Source organism: Ochotona curzoniae, unplaced genomic scaffold (genome assembly GCF_017591425.1).
Source record: "Ochotona curzoniae isolate NIBS_2020 unplaced genomic scaffold, NIBS_Ocur_1.0 patch347, whole genome shotgun sequence".
Taxonomy (NCBI): Eukaryota; Metazoa; Chordata; class Mammalia; order Lagomorpha; family Ochotonidae; genus Ochotona; species Ochotona curzoniae.
In genome coordinates, this window is record NW_024466914.1 from 67,290 (window position 1) to 85,424 (window position 18,135).

The 18,135-nt window shown below is 44.9% G+C and overlaps 1 protein-coding gene across 2 annotated transcripts in view; it reads left to right on the top strand.

Annotated features, from left to right (window-relative positions):
• Nucleotides 1-12,029, top strand: part of LOC121167213 (E3 ubiquitin-protein ligase listerin) — a 69,383-nt gene extending 57,354 nt beyond the window's left edge. For both annotated transcript variants that reach the window (XM_040996607.1, XM_040996608.1), the window contains 4 exons: nt 672-892; nt 6,071-6,265; nt 9,995-10,162; nt 10,564-12,029. In XM_040996607.1, the coding sequence (XP_040852541.1) occupies nt 672-892; nt 6,071-6,265; nt 9,995-10,162; nt 10,564-10,626 (647 nt within the window). In that variant the 3' untranslated portion in view covers nt 10,627-12,029. The remainder of the gene's footprint in view (nt 1-671; nt 893-6,070; nt 6,266-9,994; nt 10,163-10,563) is intronic.
• The last annotated feature ends 6,106 nt before the right edge of the window (nt 12,030-18,135 follow it).

Genomic DNA, 18,135 nt, shown 5'->3' on the forward strand with positions numbered 1-18,135 from the left:
CTGTCCTCACCTGCTTTCCCAGGCCACAGGCAGGGAGCTGGATGGGAAGTGGAGCTGCGGGGATTAGAACCAGCACCCATATGGGATTCTGGCATGTTCAAGGCGAGGACTTTAGCCGCTAGGCCATGCCGCCAAATTTTATTTCCTTTAATATTATAATGGCAGGGAGAAAGGTCTCTTTAATCTGCAGGGTGGTTCCCTAAATGCCCGCTGCAGCCCAGGATAGAACAGGTTGAAGCCCAAGAACTCAGAATTCCATATAGATGTCCTGGAGAGGGCATAGCGACCTGCGTACTTAGAGCCTCTCCTGCTCTTTGCTCGCGGACACATTAACAGGAAACCGGATCAGAGCAAGAGTAGCTGAGATGTGAAATAGGTGCTTCCGTGAGTAACAACATCACAACATCCCAACAACTTGCTTGATAGAGCAGCAAGTTGGCTGCTCTATCAAACTTTGTCCTCTTATTTTTCATTTTGAATGTGTTGGAGGGTGCTGGCACGGTTCTGCTTTGAAACTCTTTGTCCTATTAGCTGTAACAGGGTTGTTGGAGTATTAAGATGTTCTAAGGAAAGTAGTAATGTTACAGCAAAAAGATGTAAATAAACATAAAATGTTATGTAAGAATAGTATTCCTAAACTTAAGAATTTGTTTTTTTTTTTTTTTCCTTAGAAACAGCAACTCTTCCATACCATATTCCACACTTGGCTTGTTCAGTGTATCATATGACATTAAAAGACTTGCCAGCCATGGTTAGGCTGTGGTGGAACAGCAGTGAGAAACGTGTTTTCAATATTGTTGATAGATTTACAAGCAAGTATGTCAGCAATGTTCTTTCATTTCAAGAAATATCTTCTGTGCAAACAAGTACACAGCTGCTTAATGGCATGGCGGTAAGTACTGGCCTGATGTGCAGAAGCGGTTTGAATATTGTTTAAATTGGCTTCTGTGAATATCATCACAAAAACGTCCGCTGTTAAGATTATGTGGGAGTTGTGTTATTTTCTTTCTTTTTTTTTTTTTACTTATTATTATTATTATTGTTATTAGAATTTTGCAATACAGTTCCATAGACACTTCCCCAAACCCCTCCCCTCTCACTCAGTTCCCCTATATTATTACTATAGAATAGTTCAGTTCTTCATACAGTCATATGTCCAGCATGCTATTGTCAAGATAGAGTTAACAGTTTCATTGGGAGTCCATCTTTAGTCTGGCGTTAGAGATGCATACTACATTGTATCCTCACATCTGGACATGATAGTCTCCATTACATAGTTACTGTACATCCCCTTAAATGAAAAATCACAATACAAAATCAGCAACAGGAAGAAAAATAGAAATTTACAATGCTATGAAGTTAAATAACATGCTACTAGATATGATAGTCTCCATTACACAGTTACTATACATCCCCTTAAATGAAAAGTCACAAAACAAAATCAACATCAGGGAGAAAAAAAGAAATTAACAACACCATGAAGTTAAATAATACGCTACTGAATGACTAATGTGTCCTGAAGAAATGAAAAAGAAGATCAAGAACCTTCTTGAAGAAAATGATGCTACTGTGTGATCTATGAGTCATGAAGACTTTAATAAGAGAATTCTGAAGAGATGAAACTAAAACAAATAAAAACTTGAAAATCCATGAGATATAGTTTCCGCTGATCTTTGTTGGTGAGATATATCTCCTGTAGGCAACAAATAGATGGCTTTTTTAATCCATTCTACAAATCTATGATGTTTGATTGATGAGTTTAAGCCATTTACATTCAGGGTTAATATGAATGGGTGGTAATTTGATCCTGTTATTTTAGCAATGGGTTGTTCATTGATTTAGTCTTCTGTTGTTATTTTACTGGAATGTTCTTTGCATTTGTCTTTCATTTTGGTGGGTGCTGTTCTTCTGTGAAGAGAATATCTTTAAGTTTCATTTGTAGAGCAGGCTTGGAAGAGGCATATTCTTTTAATTTCTTCTTACTGTCAATTTTATTTCATTTTCAAAGACAAAAGAAAGTTTTCCTGGGTACATTATCCTGGGCCAACAATTTTTTTCTTTTGGAATCTGGAATATGTCACTCCATTCTCTTCTGGCCTGTAGAGTTTCCTGTGAGAGATCTGTGAGTTTAATTGACATTCCTTTATATGTCAGCTGATTTTTTTCACATGCACATTTAAAAATCTTTTCCTTATGTTCGATTGAAGAGAGCTTGATTATCATGTGTTGTGGTGAAGATCGCTTTTGGTCAAGCCTGTTGGGAGTTCTGTGCCCCTCCTGGATGTTGTTTCCCAATTCTTTCTCCAGATTAGGGAAATTTTCCCTTATTATTTCATTAAATACATTTGTAAACCCAGCTTCTCTTTCTGCACCTTCTGGGACTCCCATAACTCTTATATTTGGCCTCTTAATAATGTCTTTCAATTCTTGTGTACTTTTTTAGCTTGATCCAGCTCTGCTTCCAGCTTTTTGTTTGTTTGCTTCCCCCTGGTGACAGGAAATATCTTTCAATTCTCAGATTCCTTCTTCTGCTTTATTCATTCTATTTTGGAGACTTTCCACTGTACTTTTTATTTTATCTTACTTTTATTGCAAAGTCTGATATACAAAGAGGAGGAGAGACAGAGGAAGACCTTCTATCCGATGATTCACTCCCCAAGTGGCCACAGTGGCTGGAGCTATGCTGATCTGAAGCCAGGAGCCAGGAGCTCTTCTGGGTCTCCCACGTGGGTGCAGGGTCCCAAGGCTTTGAGCCATCCTCAACTGCTTTCCCAGGCCACAAACAAGAAACTGGAAGGGAAACAGGGTTGCCGAATTTAGGACCCTCCACTGTACTCTTAATTTGCTCTAATGTATTCTTCATTTCTGATGTATCAGCTTCCATTTAATTCATTTCCTGTGTGACACATTCCTTAAATTTCTTGAATTCCTGTATTACTGCCTCTTGTTGATAAGAAGCTTTATAACAAGTGTTTTGAATTCTGTATCCTTCATTTTCTGGATGTATTCCTCAGTTAACTCTGAGATTGGCAAAGGCTTTTTGCTCCTTTCAAGGAAATCTTCAGTAATATTCATTGGTCTCTTCTTTTGCTCTTGGTCATTGTACTTCTGGTTAGCAGATTCTTCTCCTTGGGGCAGGTTTCTAAGCTGTGTCACCCACAGGTCTACAGTTCAGTTTTACTTATTGTGGTTGGTACATGGCTCTTTGTTTGCAGTCACTTGTGCCACTCCCTCCAGCGAGTTCCAGAGCTGGGTTCTTCAATTAGATTTCCATCATAGCCCCAGCTCCTGGATCACCAGTCTCCACCTCCTGTGGTACTGTGCTTAGGCTGCACCACTGCCTGTACAGCCTTTCTCCCACTTCTGGTTGGAGCAGTTCTCAGGATTAGGGAGACACCAGGTGTCCTGTGTAGCTAGGTAGTTGTTGGTGGTGCTGATCTTGCCAGAACCTATTGACCGTTTAGTCTGGGGGCTGCATGGATCTATTTTGACCCATACAATGCCAAAGTTCATATTATTTTCCTGTGGGACCAGTGCAAATCACTGAGTTCAGTGAGTTTGCTCCCAGCTCAGAGCATGCACAGCTCACTGTTGTCCCTGCAGTATCAATGCCTTTGGCACACTGTACAAAATGGCACTTGATGTGCCACTACTAGAGTTCTTGATCTGTTGACCCTCTGGTCTGAGGGCTACAGGGGCAGGTTGGCTGTGAAGTCCACCCTGTCCCTGCACCACGCATTGGGACCTGCTGCTGTGTCTCTTGTCCTGGCCAAATCAAACAGCCCAGTAAGGTGGGCAGTTCTTTGTTCTCGCGGCTCGCTGAATGCTGCTGGCGTACGGGTCACTGCGACACCTCCCGTTGTCTCAGCTGCTTTCCTGTGGCTGTCAGTCACCAGGTCCCCTCAGCTTTTGTTTTGTCCTCTTCTGTTTCCTCGAATGTGCCCTCTCTGCTTCACCCAGGCTAATGTTTCTCCATCTGTTTAAACATGTCCTTACCTTCTTCCGCCATCCTGATTCTCAGATTGCGTTCATTTCGGATTCTTGTGTACTGATTTCAAAGTTATTCCGTGCATTGGAATACTAATATGATTTTATCCACCCACCAAATAGTTTTCATTGACTAGTCCATTCAAAATCGATATAGGAATGCTGGCACATACCAAACTATATACCCATCACCTGGGCAGTTACAACCCATCTGTCAGAGAGCAGACTGGTGCTTCCTGCATTAGGAACTAGAGTGGCACATCAATGAGAGTGCTCTGAGATGTCACTGGGAGATGCTCACGTGGCTGAGTGGGTTTAAGTAAGACTTCACTTGGGGTGAGCAGGGAAAGACATTTCATTTGGAGAAAACAGTATTTCAGAAACAAACAGCATTGGAATGGAAATGTAATTTAATTTTATTTGAATCGTATAGTGACAGAGTGATACCTTTCATTCTGATTCACCATCACAAAAGCACACAGCAGCCAAACTGGCAAAACTCAGTCTGAGTCTCCCTCACGAACAACTGCAACTAAAATATAGTAGCCATCATTTGCTGCTTCCAAGTATGTTAGCAAGGTGCTGGTTGGAGTATAGCAACGGCATTGAACTGGTGCAGCAGTGCTGTGCCCCGACACCTCCCCTAAGGTGATACTCTGATTTCACCCAAGAAATGACTGATCCAGTGAGCATTTAGAACAGGATTCCCAAAGGGGAGTCATCAAGAGAGTCAGTTTTAGGCACGGGTTAATTGGGGCCCAGCTCGATAGCCTAGTGGCTAAACCTTGCATGTACCGGGATCCCAAATGCGTGCCAGTTGGGCAGTGAATCAGCGCGTAAAGGATGTTTCTGTCTCTCCATCACTCTGCAAATCTTCCTTTTGAGTAAAAATAAATAAATTTTTTAAGAGTTAGGTTGGGCAAGATAAATCTAAAACATTTGGTCTCTGCAGCCACTGAAGGGTTTCCATTTAGACAGAAGTATGGTCAGAGTTCTGTTTTATGAATTGCTGTGATTGTGGTGTGTAGCATGGACTGTTGGGATATGACTTGGATTTAGTTGAATAGTTCAGAGATACGTGGAGTAGACGTGAGCAGGAGCAGGGTCTGCGCGTTGCTGTGCTGCTGGCAAGGCCAGAGACAAGAACTAGGCGAGGCCAGCACTGTGATGGGGCTAAAGTCACAGTGGCTAGAAGAGCTGGCTTGCCACTTCTTCTTGTTTTTTTAAAATTATTAATTATTTTTATTTTTGATGATTTTTACATAGCTGATTAGGGCCAAGGGCTACAGGAAGGTAGGTGAGATCACCATTTTTTTCCTTCCCGTGGCTGTGCCACTTCTCATCCAGTTTCCTGCTCATGTGCCTGGACACAGGAGCAGAGTCATTTAAGGGCCTGGTCCTCTGCTCCTAACTGGGCAGTCTGGAGGAAGTTGCTGGCTCCTGGCATCCAAGCAGCCTTGCTCCGGCCCTTGTGGCCCTTTGGGAAGTGAACCAGCAGGTGGAGGTGCCCTCGGTGGAGGGTTAGTGTGATAAACTGCTGTGCTGGCCCCAGTTTGGTCGTATTTATATCTAACTAATATCTAGGTTAAGGCAGGAGGCAAAATTCTAAAATATGGTTTTTACACTGGAAATAAGAAAGTCAGAAGTTTATAAAGCACGATATGTGTCCTTGTTGAGTTTGTAGTGTTAGTATGGCAATAGAAGGAGCAGGTTGAAATGCCCTAGCAGCTGCAGCTCAGGGGAGCGCGGCGGTCGGTGGATCCAGTAGATGTGGAATCGAGACCCTGGCTAGGGAAGAGACGAATAATTCATTCTCTCTGTTGTTCATAAATGACTTTATTTAATAATCTTCAACAAAAACATAACTTTCTCAAATGAAAAGCCTGTTGTCAAGTAAATTTTTCAGTGTGATAAAATCACTATAAATATACAAAGGGATTTAAACCTATTTATTAAATATCTCATGTCAGAGAAATGAGTGTGTCTTCCTGCTTTGTCCTTGTCTGGTCAGTCTAGAAGAAATGTCTTGAGTGAAAAAAAAAAAAAAGGATTTGGTTATAAAATTGTCTTTATTGAATTGCAGGTGAAAGCTCGAGCTACTACTCGAGAAGTAATGGCTACGTACAGCATCGAGGACATTGTCATTGAGCTTATAATACAGCTGCCTTCCAATTATCCTTTGGGGTCCATCACAGTGGAAAGTGGCAAGAGAGTGGGAGTGGCCGTCCAGCAGTGGAGGAACTGGATGCTGCAATTAAGTACTTACCTCACTCATCAGGTAAAGTTCCATTTCAGGTTTGGCGTTCTGCACTAAGGCAAGACTAGTCGAGCCTGATTGGATCTCTTGTGTTTGAGAATGCAAGCGTACCTCCGACCTGTTAGCATTGGGCTCTAGAGCGCAGCAATCACTTGAGTCTCAGAATCCAGCAACTCCTAGGAATCGCTTGGCTTCCCAGCGTACACAGAGGTTGTAACCTATTAAACATTGTACATACCTTAATTTCAAGATATTTTGCTGCTATCACAAAATGCTGAACCTTCATTGAGATGTAGTTTTGTCTGTGGAGTGTCTTGCCTCCGCGTGGGTGACCGCTCACTGGTGGAACTGGTGGCTGCTGAAGGCGGAGGTGCTGGATGGTTTCTTCAGATGACACAGCAGTGGAGTTTGCTGCGTCAGTTAGCTCATCCTTTCACAGCAGGCTCCCTGAGGCTCGCAGCTGAGCTGCTTTGAACATTGCAGTCAGTTCTCTCCCACTCTGCTGCTGCTTTGCTGCAAAGTGTAGGGAATGTTCTAGCTCACTTGTCCTACAGCAGTGCTCACAGCATCTTCATCACAAGGCCTTTCTCTGCTACTAACGTTTTTTTTTTTTTTTTATGAAATTGTAACAATTCAGTTGCCTTTTTTTTTTTCTTTTGTAAAGATTTATTTATTTCTTATAGGAAAGATTTACAGAGAGAAGGAGAAATAAAGATATTCCATCTGGGCTCAGCATGGTGGCCTAGCAGCTAAAGTCCTCGCCTTGCATGTGCCAGGATCCCATATGGGTGCCAGTTCTAATCCCTTCAGCTGCGCTTCCCATCCAGCTCCTTGCTTGTGGCCTGGTAAAACATTCGAGGACGGCCTAAAGTCTTGGGACCCTGCACCCATGTGGGAGACTCAGAAGAGGCTCTGGAATCCTGGCTTCAGATTGGCACAACTTTGGCTGTTGTGGCTGCTTGGGGAGTGAATCAAAAGACGGAAGATCTTTCTCTCTGTATAGCTGACTTTCCAATAAAAATAAAATAAATTCTCAAAAAAAATAGATAATTCCATTTGCTTGTTTACTCCCCAAGTGGCCACAGAGCCTGAAACTGAGCTGATCTTAAAGCCAGGAGTGTCTTACGGGCCACACGGGTGCAGGGTCCCAAGGCTTTAGGCCATCCTCCACTGTTTTCCCAGGCCACAGACAGGGAGCTGGATGGGAAGTGGAGCAGCCAGGATGCAAACCTGTGCCCATATGGGATTCCGGTGGATTCAGCTACTAGGCTACTGTGCCAACATAGCCACATCTTTGAGTTCCACTTCTAGCTGTTAACCTGTGTATTCTCACCTCATCTGCAGTTGCTTCCTCCATTCAAGTCTGAATGCCATGAAAGTCACCACGGTGCAGCACCAGCTGTCGCGGTCACTTGGGGAGTGAGCTATAGTCAACTTCCCTCAAATTCTTGATAATATTGATAATGTTGACCGCCTCCCATAGTTCAAGTATGTTTTTAGTGGCATCTGGGATGCAGGCCTTCCCAGAAGGGAGTGTACTTTACCTAGATTTATAAGAGGAATGAGCTATTGCTTTATGAAACGTATTGTTTAAATCATAAACTTCATAGAGTTACTTCAGGACCCATGTAGGGCTACAGAATAGATGTTTTCTTCACAGCCGTGAAAGTAACATATTCATCTCCCTCATATTCTAGGGTGGTCAGGTTCATGGTCAGCAGGCAGTAATTTTTGAATTGCTTTTCCTCATCTGAAGCCAAATTCTCAGGGAATGTGTTACATACAGAGGTGTTGACCTCCAGGCCTTGCTGTTCCCCTCATGGCAGAGTGGATTTAGTGTAATTTTACAGGGTCTTAACCTTTTCAGAATATGAAGTGAGAATTGGCTTCAAGTCACCAGTTGTGCTGGCAGCTAGTGGGAAATTCAGCCCGTTCCTTGAACACTGAAGCCAGGCATGGGCTTCACATAAAATATCGGCACAGCATCTTTTTCCAACACAGCACTGTTCTGTCTACACCGAAAATGTGTTGTTTAACTTGGCCCCTTCCAGCAGTTCTGTGAGCTAGATCCTCTGGATGGATCACTGACAGAGCTGCTTTAAGCAGCAGTGCCTTACCTTTTATATAATAATAAAGACCACTTCTTTCCTTCAGCACTGTGAGTCTACTGGAGTTGGTTTCTCCTGCAGCTTTCTTCTCTCAGCCTTCATAGAATTGAAGGGAGTAGGCCCAGCATGGTGGCCTAGCAGCTAAAGTCCTCACCTTGAATGTGCCAGGATCCCATATGGGCACTGCTTCTAATCCTGGCAGTTCCACTTTCCATCCAGCTCCCTGCTTGTGGCTTGGGAAAGCAGTCGAGGACGGCCCAAAATTGGGGACCCTGTACCCACATGGGAGACCTGGAGGAAGATCCAGGCTCCTGGCTTTGAATCGGTACAGCACTGGCCGTTGCAGTCACTTGGGGAGTCGATCATCGGATGGAGGATCTTCCTCTCTATATATCTGACTTTGCAATAAAAAATAAATCTTTTAAAAAAAATTGAAGGGAATTAGGCTTGATGTGGGTTACGCTTTGGTTTAAGGGAATATTGTGGCTGGTTTGGTCTTCTGTCCAGATCACTAACTTTGTCTCAGTTTCAGCATTCAAGCTGTTTCCTTTCTAGTCAAGTGTTCAGTCGAGTAACACTGTTTTGTTTTGCGTTAACAACTTGGCCTACTGGCAGAGGTGGCCAAGCTTCCAGCCCGTTTCAGCCTTCAGCATGCTTTGCTAACTAGGTTTAATGATTTCTGGATTCTTTTCAAGACTGTTTTTATGTATTTATTTATTTGAAAAGCAGAGTCAGAGAGTAGGAGAGACGGAGATTGTCTGGTTCACTCCCCAAATTTACATAAAGGCTGGAGCTCAGAGCTTCATCCAGTTCTCCCACAGGGCCAGGTACTGCTGCTATTTCGGGCACATAGCAGGGAGCAGGGTGGGAAGTGGGACAGCCTGGACTATGTCCACATGGGAAGCCAGCATTGTACTTAGCAGCTTTTCCTGCTAAGCCTTGGCCCCAGCCCCTAACTCTTGATTTCAGGTGAGAGATAGGTGACTTTTACAGCCACTTAAACTCTTTCAGGCTGCTACAAGGTTAATTGGCCAGCCTTCAGTGTTTTTATGCCTCGGGGAATAGAGAGCTGCTAGGAAAGGGAAAGGATGGAGAACAGTCAGCTGATGGAGCAGTCAGAACTACTCAGTATTTACTTTCCAATTTCACAGTCTGATGGATGCGTGATTACAGTGGCAGCATCGAAGATCACTGGCCAAAGGGCTCGTGTTTGGGTGCAGTGCGTTAAGCTTCTGCTTGGGATATCCTATTCTAACGGAGTCCTCTGCATCTGATCTGGTTTCGTGCTAATGGATCTGGGAAATAAAATAAATCTTGAAAAAAAAATTGCTGGTCACAGATTACTGTATCATTTATTTTAATGAAGAAATTTGGACTATTTTAAGAATTGCCAGTGTGATATAGAAACAGAAGGTTAGGGTTGGATGTGCGGTACCTGAAGATTGCCTTAACAAAGAAAAGTCCCATACGATTCCTGAAACCTGGAAGGTTATTTTTAAGCCAGCATTCATAGAACTGCATATATGTAAATATTAGCCAGATTCTGTTCTTTATAGTACAACTTAAAATGTTGAGAAAGTGAATAAAAATATCATTGGTGGCTTTCGGTTTACAGTATGACTTTGACTTTTCTTCTTCACAGAACGGAAGTATTATGGAAGGCTTGGCATTATGGAAAAACAACGTGGACAAGCGCTTTGAGGGCGTTGAAGATTGCATGATCTGCTTCTCAGTGATTCACGGCTTCAACTACTCCCTTCCCAAAAAAGCCTGTAGAACGTGCAAGAAGAAATTCCACTCAGCCTGCTTGGTGAGTCTACACACACATGTGAAAAAGAAGATACGTGTTAAGTGCTTAGGTTTCCTAATTATAATTAATAAGAGGCATATTAAAAAGTGATTTTTAAAAAAATCTGTTAAAAACATAGCAATTTGCTGTGGCTGCTGGCCTCTGAGCAGCTGGGGTTTCTGATTGGAATGCCGGTGATTGCCGCTGGCATTTCCTTTGAGGAAGACCTTCCCTGATCTTGGCGAGTGAGCCTAACTAGAGGAAAATCATAGTGCAGCCGCTGCAGGTGGCGCTTAGGTCTGTTGATTCTGAGGAGCACAGAACAAAAATTTCACTCTCTCTTTTTCAGTGATTCTGACGCGCATGTGTGAGATAACAGCCGTGAAAAGGTCTTTTAACATTTACAATCTTTTCTTTTTCAGTACAAATGGTTTACGTCTAGCAACAAGTCGACGTGCCCCCTATGTCGTGAGACCTTTTTCTGAGTCAGTTAAAGGCGTTTGACTTGGATCGCTCGTGAGGCAGCGTTGATGTGAGGAAGCCAGTTATTTTTAAATGGGACTTTTCCAAACAATTCTTTTGGTTAATGTAATGATCCTGAAATCAAGTTTACTTATCTTTAGATTGCTTTGTAAATGTTTGGAAATCTTTTCCTTTACAAAAGAATATTGCATATTTGAGAGAAAAATATTTATATGAATGGTTTAATTTCTTTATATAGTTAATGAAAAAAATCTAAATTACAGAATTGGGATATATGAAAATGCAGCTATTATACTGATAAATCTATTCAGTTTGTTCTATGCTCTAGAAAAGTCCAGGTGAGGTAAAATGAATTGAGAGAGCTAATGTAAATCTGCAGATATTTTAAGACATATTTATTAGTTTTGACAAACAATAGAGACAACTAACTAATTCTGATTTTTGTAGATTATTCTAATGATAAAATGACACTGATCTGCTTATCTCGAGCTATCTGAAGCATGCTGTTATATCCTAAGTAAGAGTACACTGAACTTAAAGGTGCCTCCGTCTGTCAAGGGGCATGAGATTCAGAAAGCTCCAGTTCATCACACTTACATTTTGCTTGTGGAAAATCATTTCCGTGCATTGGTGAAATCTCAATTGTCAGTGAATGGATTACTCAGCTTGGAAGAGTTTCCAAAGGGTAAGAATGTGGGAGAAATAGTGATTTGATTATTTCATTCATGAAGCAGAATGGTACCTATCCCTCAGTTGAGAGGGAAGAGTGAAAAAGCATAAAGACTGATAGAATAACAATATTTTTAAAAATGCTCTAGGAGTCTTTACATTTTGGAGGTAGATCTTGCTGTTATTACCAGCCAAAATTACACAAAATAAGAGATTTGGAGAAGCTGGCCTGTTTTAGCCTTCAGAAAAGAAAGCTAGGGTTTTACTGCAAAGTCAAGTTCAATGTGATAGATAAAAGTGTGCAAATGGGTGAAGGCCTGCTTTTTGCCACAGCATGGTTACCATTAAAATTGTGCCCCAAACATATAAGTATGGAACTTTGAAACTTGAAATAATTTTATTGCAGTCTTCCATTTCATGGGGAACTAGTTAGGTTACTTAAGTGATCATCCAATCCTCTGTGTTGCAATGTTTAATTGGCAAAAAGCAACTTGTGTTAAATAAAACTGCTTACTGTCAACTGGGTAAAATGACTATTATTGACATAGCGTGACTATTCGGAGGGCTGCAGTTGGAGAGTGAAGAATTATGACATGGGATTTCCAGACCTCTTGAATTGCACTTGTAGATGCAGCGTCTTACCCAGATTCGTGTGTGTCTTAAATTTTTTGTGTAGTATTTATTATCTTCCTGCCTTGAGGCTTGGAGTCCGTCAAATAAAGACAGCAAAATTCTACTACCTCTTCTTAACTCCTTTCTTAGAATAATCGTGTGTCTTTGTCTGACAGTAACCCCAAAGGACTGTGTTATTTCCATGTAAAGTTACACATCCTGCCACAGTGGTTTTGTAATAAGACGTTGTTTATACACGGCCAGTATTGCTACTTTCGGGCTTCTAACCCAAGTCCCAGATGGAAAAGGGCACGAAGGAGCGTTTACTCTTTTCCCTGCTTCATTGGCAAGCTCTTCTGGAGGGTGTCAGGCTCTTTGGGAATGGCCAAAATGAAGTGATTATATTTATGTAACCACTCTTCATGCTTCAGACCCTAAAGTCCATTTCTTTAAGACTCGCAAGTATAATTATAAAGCTTGTTAGGGCTTACATGCTAAAGAAAAGCCTTTCCAAGGTTGGAATTCAGAATATCACACGAGTAAGTTTTATTCATGCAGCTTTGATGGCTGTGAGAAGAGCTTTAAAAGCTTTAGTGTAAGGTCACTGTAAAACTGCATGAAACTCAAAGCCCTGCAGCAAGATGATTAACTTAAAACCCCAAAGTAAATAGGGGATATTAAGATTTATTTCTGAATCTTATTTGTCACATGCTGTGATATGTGTTCGTACATTTCTGTAGCTTAAACAATCTGTTATTACTTGGTACAGTTTCAGTGCTGTGAGTAGTTTAATGTTTATTTGTTATGCCATATGTGCCCAGTAAAATTCGTTTTAATTAGAAAAAATTTCAGCTATGTAGGAAAAAATAATATAAATGCCCTTGTAACCCTCTACATATTATTTTTCCTTACTTCTGATTTTTAAAGAAATAAAATGTCTCTCTTTTATACGCCTCTCTGGCACAGTTCTCCTTGTCCTCCCCCGACCGTCCTCCTCTTGCCCCCGGACAGACCTGCGTGCTGAGGTCGCTCGGACCCGCTGCCGTTCGAGATCTCAGGCTTCACCATGTTTGTATCCACAAAACAGCGCAGAGAGCGTCTCTTAACGTACGTAGTCGTGATCCCCCGCCACACATCGGCCGTAGCTCGACGTTTACTTGACTCTACTCCTTACCATCAGTTTATTACCAAATGCCTCTATTCCTGCGTCGACTATCATTTGTTGCCATTTTGAACACTGCTACGAGTGTGCCTTCTTTCCTTTTGCAAAGGATCTATGTGTTTGAAACGCAGAGCTAGGAGAGGGAAAGAAAGAGAGGAAATATTTGTCCACCTGCAGGGAGCTGAATCGGGAGTGGAAAAGCCAGGACAGACTGGAGCCCGCGTGGGAAGCTGGGCGTTGCAGCTGGCACCTTTACTTTCTGCATCACAGCATCAGCCCCCCGTTTTTGGTTTGTTGTTTTTTTTTTTTTTTTAAGATTTATTTATTTATTATCTATTTATTTATTCGAAAGAGAGTTAACAGATAAAGAGAGACACAGAGCAGGTCTTTGCCTATCATTTAACCCTCGTGGTTGTTTAATCTGATTTGTCATTTGTTTCCCTATGGTGAGCCTTTTTGTATTAGGTAGTGAAAATTTGCTGCTTCCCTAAGATTTAAAAGTTTCTATTATATTTTGAAATGTCAAAGCCTTACTCATTTGGAACTAATGCCTGGAGTTTAAAAAATTCTATCATCTAGGGCTGGTGCAGTAGCTTGCCAGGCTGATCTTCTGCCTGTGGTGCTGGCATGCTGTATGGTCACTGAATTCCAGAAGCTCCACTTCTGATTCCGTTCCCAGCTTCTGGCCTGGAAAGGCAGCAGAGACTGGTTCAGGTCCTTGGGCCCCTGCACCCGTGTGGAAGATCCAGAAGCTCCTCTGGGCTCCTGGCTCCAAATTGGCTCAGCTCCAGCCATTGAGGCCATTTGGCGAGTGAGCCAGCAGATGAACAACCTCTGTCTTGATTCTCTCTCTCTAAATCTGCCTCAAATAAAAATGAGTAGGTTTTGTTTTCTTAAAAGGTTCTATTATTTTCTCTGAGGTGTAAATGAATCCCAAGTTCTGATCTAAAAGTTTTAAAGTCAAAATGTGCTTCATTCATTAGGAGCTGCTTGTTGCTGTGGTAAGGTAGAAGGCTTATAACTCACTATTGATGGCCAGTTCCCATGGAATCGTTTACTAAACCGTGTACCGAGTTGCCAGTAATTACGTGGTACTTCCTATCTTTATATTACTCGGTCATCTCGAGTTCTGGGCTCTGTTCCAGTGAAGGCTGTGGTTCTCTAATCTTGTTCTTTTTCAAAACTTACTCTGTTGTTCTAGGATAGTCACGTCTTCCGTGTGAGAACTTCACTTGCCCCGTCTGTCCAACATGGCTGTTTTTCTTACAGATGTGTTGGGTAGCCAGCTTGTGTTGGTTTTTCTTCTTGTTTGCTGCTTTTTATTTTTTTTTTTAACATTTATTTATTTTTATTGGATGGTCGGATTTACGAGGAGAAACAGAGAGAAAGATCTTCTGTCCACTGCTTCATACCCCGAGTGGCCTCAAGGGCCAGAGCTGAGCCGATCTGAAGCCAGGAGCCAGAAGCTTCCTCCAGGTCTTCCATGTGGATGCAGGGTCCCGAAGCTTTGGGCCAACCACTGCTACTTTCTCGGACTACCCAGCATGGAGCTGGAAAATAAGTGGAGCAGCCAGCCATGTGGGATCCCAGTGCATTCAAGGAGAGGATTTTAGGCATTAGGCTACCACGCTGGACCCACATCTTTTATTTTTCAAATAGATCTATTACTTATATGAATGAGAGTGAGTTGCCGAGCTCTGTCATCACCTGGTTCACTCCCCAAATGCCTGCAATAGCTATGACTTCGTCAGGCAGAAGTGAGGAACCAAAAACTCCATCTTTGGCCTGTGTGACAGGAGCCCCAGCACTGGGGGCATCGTCTGCTGCCTTTCTAGGCAATCGAGTAAGAAGCCAGGTCAGAAGCGGAGAGTCCACAGCTCTGGCTAAGCGAATGTTACAGTGCTAGGAGAGAGCAGCCAGTCTCCAGCGGGAATTCTGGACGTGGATAATGCAAAAATTGTTAACTATCCCAATATGCTAGCATAGTCGCCTCTGTCGCCGACCAGCAGTGATACTAATAAAATGACAGGCACACTCGAGGGTCTGGAAAAGCAGGAACCGCCACCACATCCGGAACACAAATGAATCTTTATTGCCGAAAGCAGGCTGCTTATATACAGCTCTCCACCAATCACTTCTCCCCGTGGGTCCACTGGGCACTACCTGATAGGCCAGTAGCAATGACATAATTGCAGCGAGGGCATCAGCCTATCCCCATGACTTCCTGTTTGCCTACTGGCGGGACCAACCCTGCCTCCTGGCCCTCGGCCAGCCGCCAGCTGCCATCTTGTGACGGCCTTTCATGGGGCAGCTCCAGCGCACCGCCCCCCACAGCCTCCTTTGTTTTTAGGATATGTAGGGAAGTCGGAGAACAGAGAACGCTGTTGGGGGGGCGGGGAGGGAGGACTGCAGATTGCCTGGGGAAGGGATGCAGGGTCATACGGAGTGGAAGCAGCTGGGAACATGTTTTGAGAGGGTAGGGCTGACGCCTTCCATGGATCGTGGCGCTGCACTCCTGGGTAGGCAAGAGAGCTCAAACTGGGTAGTTTGGGGGCTGGAAGGAACTGGAGGACATGTGTGGGTCAGGCCAAGGCACCCACCCACATGGGAGGTTTTGGCTGGGCTAAAGAACATTACCTGCTAGTGGTTGCTAGCTGGGGCTGGGAGGCATGCCTGACTGGGCTAGGCCGCAGTAACTACCTGTTGAGTGTCTGAGCACAGGGTGTTCCATGTCAGGCTGGGCTGCAGCACACACCAGAACATGTAAGAACTGGGTCTGGGGGTAGACTCTGCAGGGGACTGTGAGCCAGCCTCTGGTACCGCAGCACTTGCAGGTGTGCGTGAAGAACTGGGAGTGATGATGGGTCGAGCCACACTAGACCACAGAACTCACCTGACATTTCTGGGACCTGGGGCTGGGGGGATGCTGAGCTGGACCAGGTTGCAGCACCTCCCGGTACATACAAAACCTGTGCCTGAAGGCAGACCATGCCAAACAGGGCTGCAGCACCTGCCAGCACGTGTGAGATCCAAGGCTGTGGGCAGGCCTGGAAGGAGAACTTGGGGAAATTCCCCTGCTGGGCTCCAGCTCCCATGGGAGAGCACAGTAGCTGGGGTTGGGAGTAGGTTAGGCTAGGCAAGGCTGCAGCACTCCTCAGCATTTGTGCTCACCGGATCTTGGGCCAAGCCTCAGCACCTGCTGGCTCTGGTGTGGACCGCATCAGGCCAAGGGAAGCTGTAACACCTGTCAGTGAGAGCTGAGGTTGCAGGCAAGCCTTGCCAAGACCCGGTCAGAGAGCCGCCAGCATGCAGCAGATCCTTGGCCAGGAGTAGTCATGGTAAGGAGACTGTGGTTTTCCTGGCTAGGCTGCAGCTCCCACTGGGAAATACCAGAGCTGGGCTGTGAGCAGACCAGCCTGGTCAGGACTGCGGCAGCCGTTGGCACGTGTGTGGGCCTGGTCCAGTGTCGGCCTAGGCCAGGACAGGCTGCTGCATCTGCTGGCATGAGACACAACTGGGCTTTGTTGCAGCATCTGCTGGAAGTGCCAGACTGGGTGATAGTCATGTCAGGCTAGACCATGGTGCCCTCTGGCAGGGGCAGGATCTGGGGCTGGGAGCAGGCCTGGTAGGGAAACTGTGAGCACTTCCCTGCTAGGCTGCTGGTGAGCATGGCTGTGGGCAGGCCATATGTATGGGCTAGGTCTGGTGTTGGTTTAGGCTGAGCTAAGCTGTAGCACCCACCCGTGGGTATGCACAAGGGCCAGATAGGATGCAAAATGGGCTAGGCTAGGTTGCAGCACATACCCACATGCAAAAACCAAGGCTAAGGACGTGCCTGGATAGGACTTGTTGGGGGTCACCCCAACTAAACTACGTACTCTGGTGTGCATGAAAACTGAGTCTGTAGGGCCTGGTGCAGTAGCCTAGTGGTTAAAGTCCTCGCTTTGAACATGCTGGGGTCCCATATGGGCGCCGGTTCTAATCTTGGTGGCCCAGCCTGTCCTCCAGTTCCCTGCTTGTGGCCTGGGAAAGCAGCCGAGGACAGCCCAAAGCCTTGGGACCCTGCACCCGTGTGGGAGACCTGAAAGAAGCCCTTGGCTTCGGATTGGCGCAGCACCAGCCATCGCAGCCACTTGGGTAGTAAATCAACGGATGGAAGATCTTCCTCTCTGTCCCTCTTCCTCTCTGTATATCATCTGACTTTTCAATTAAAAAAAATCTTCAAAACAACCAACAAAGGTCTAGACCTTACAGTTCACAGGAAAGGTAGGGCTGGGGAAACTGAGTCTGCAGCTGCAGGTGCCGGACTGAACCTGACCCTGCACTGGCTGAGGCACACGGAGGTCAAGTCTGAGGACACCCAGGTGACACTTCTGGGGGGACTCCTCAACTAGACCACCTGACTCAGACTCCAGTCCCAGGGAAGGTCCTGAGACACGTGATGTGACCTTGGCGTGCGTGTCTCGGGCCTGGCTCTCCCCGGTGCTGACGCCGGTGCAGCCCACCGCGCATGCAGCTCCATGTGGGGAACGCCACAGGTTCAGCTAGGCCCACGGAGGACGCTGAGTGCCTCATCAGAGGGTGGGAAGCAGAACAGGTTGACAATTCTCCCAGCTTTGCAGCAAGTGCCTGGGTCTGTGGATGCACTAAGGTGGACTTGGTCAACCAGCACTCAGTGTGTCAAAACTATTAAAGCCATTCGAGTAATACCCTTGCAACAGTCGTCCCCACTTGGCGGGTCCCTAAGGAACATCCGGTGACTGTCCCCCAGTTCCTGGGTGTCGCTTCACCGCGTCAGCAGCCCCTTCCCCTTCCCTCCCTGCAGGTGCAGCAGAAGAAAAATCCAACATGTTCTGCCCGTTCGACCCTCCTTCCCTCAAACCTCCCCACGCGAGTCAGAGACCCTCGTGGGTGTGCATCTCTCCCAAGTACGTAAACATTAAAACTAACAGAACAAGCTGAACCTGCCTTCCAGCTGGCACGTGGGCCTCCTGTGCCCTCAGTACCTGCACTCGTCTTAGCTTTTAGATGTTCTCCTCCAGGTCTCACAACCCAATCATTGCCAGGT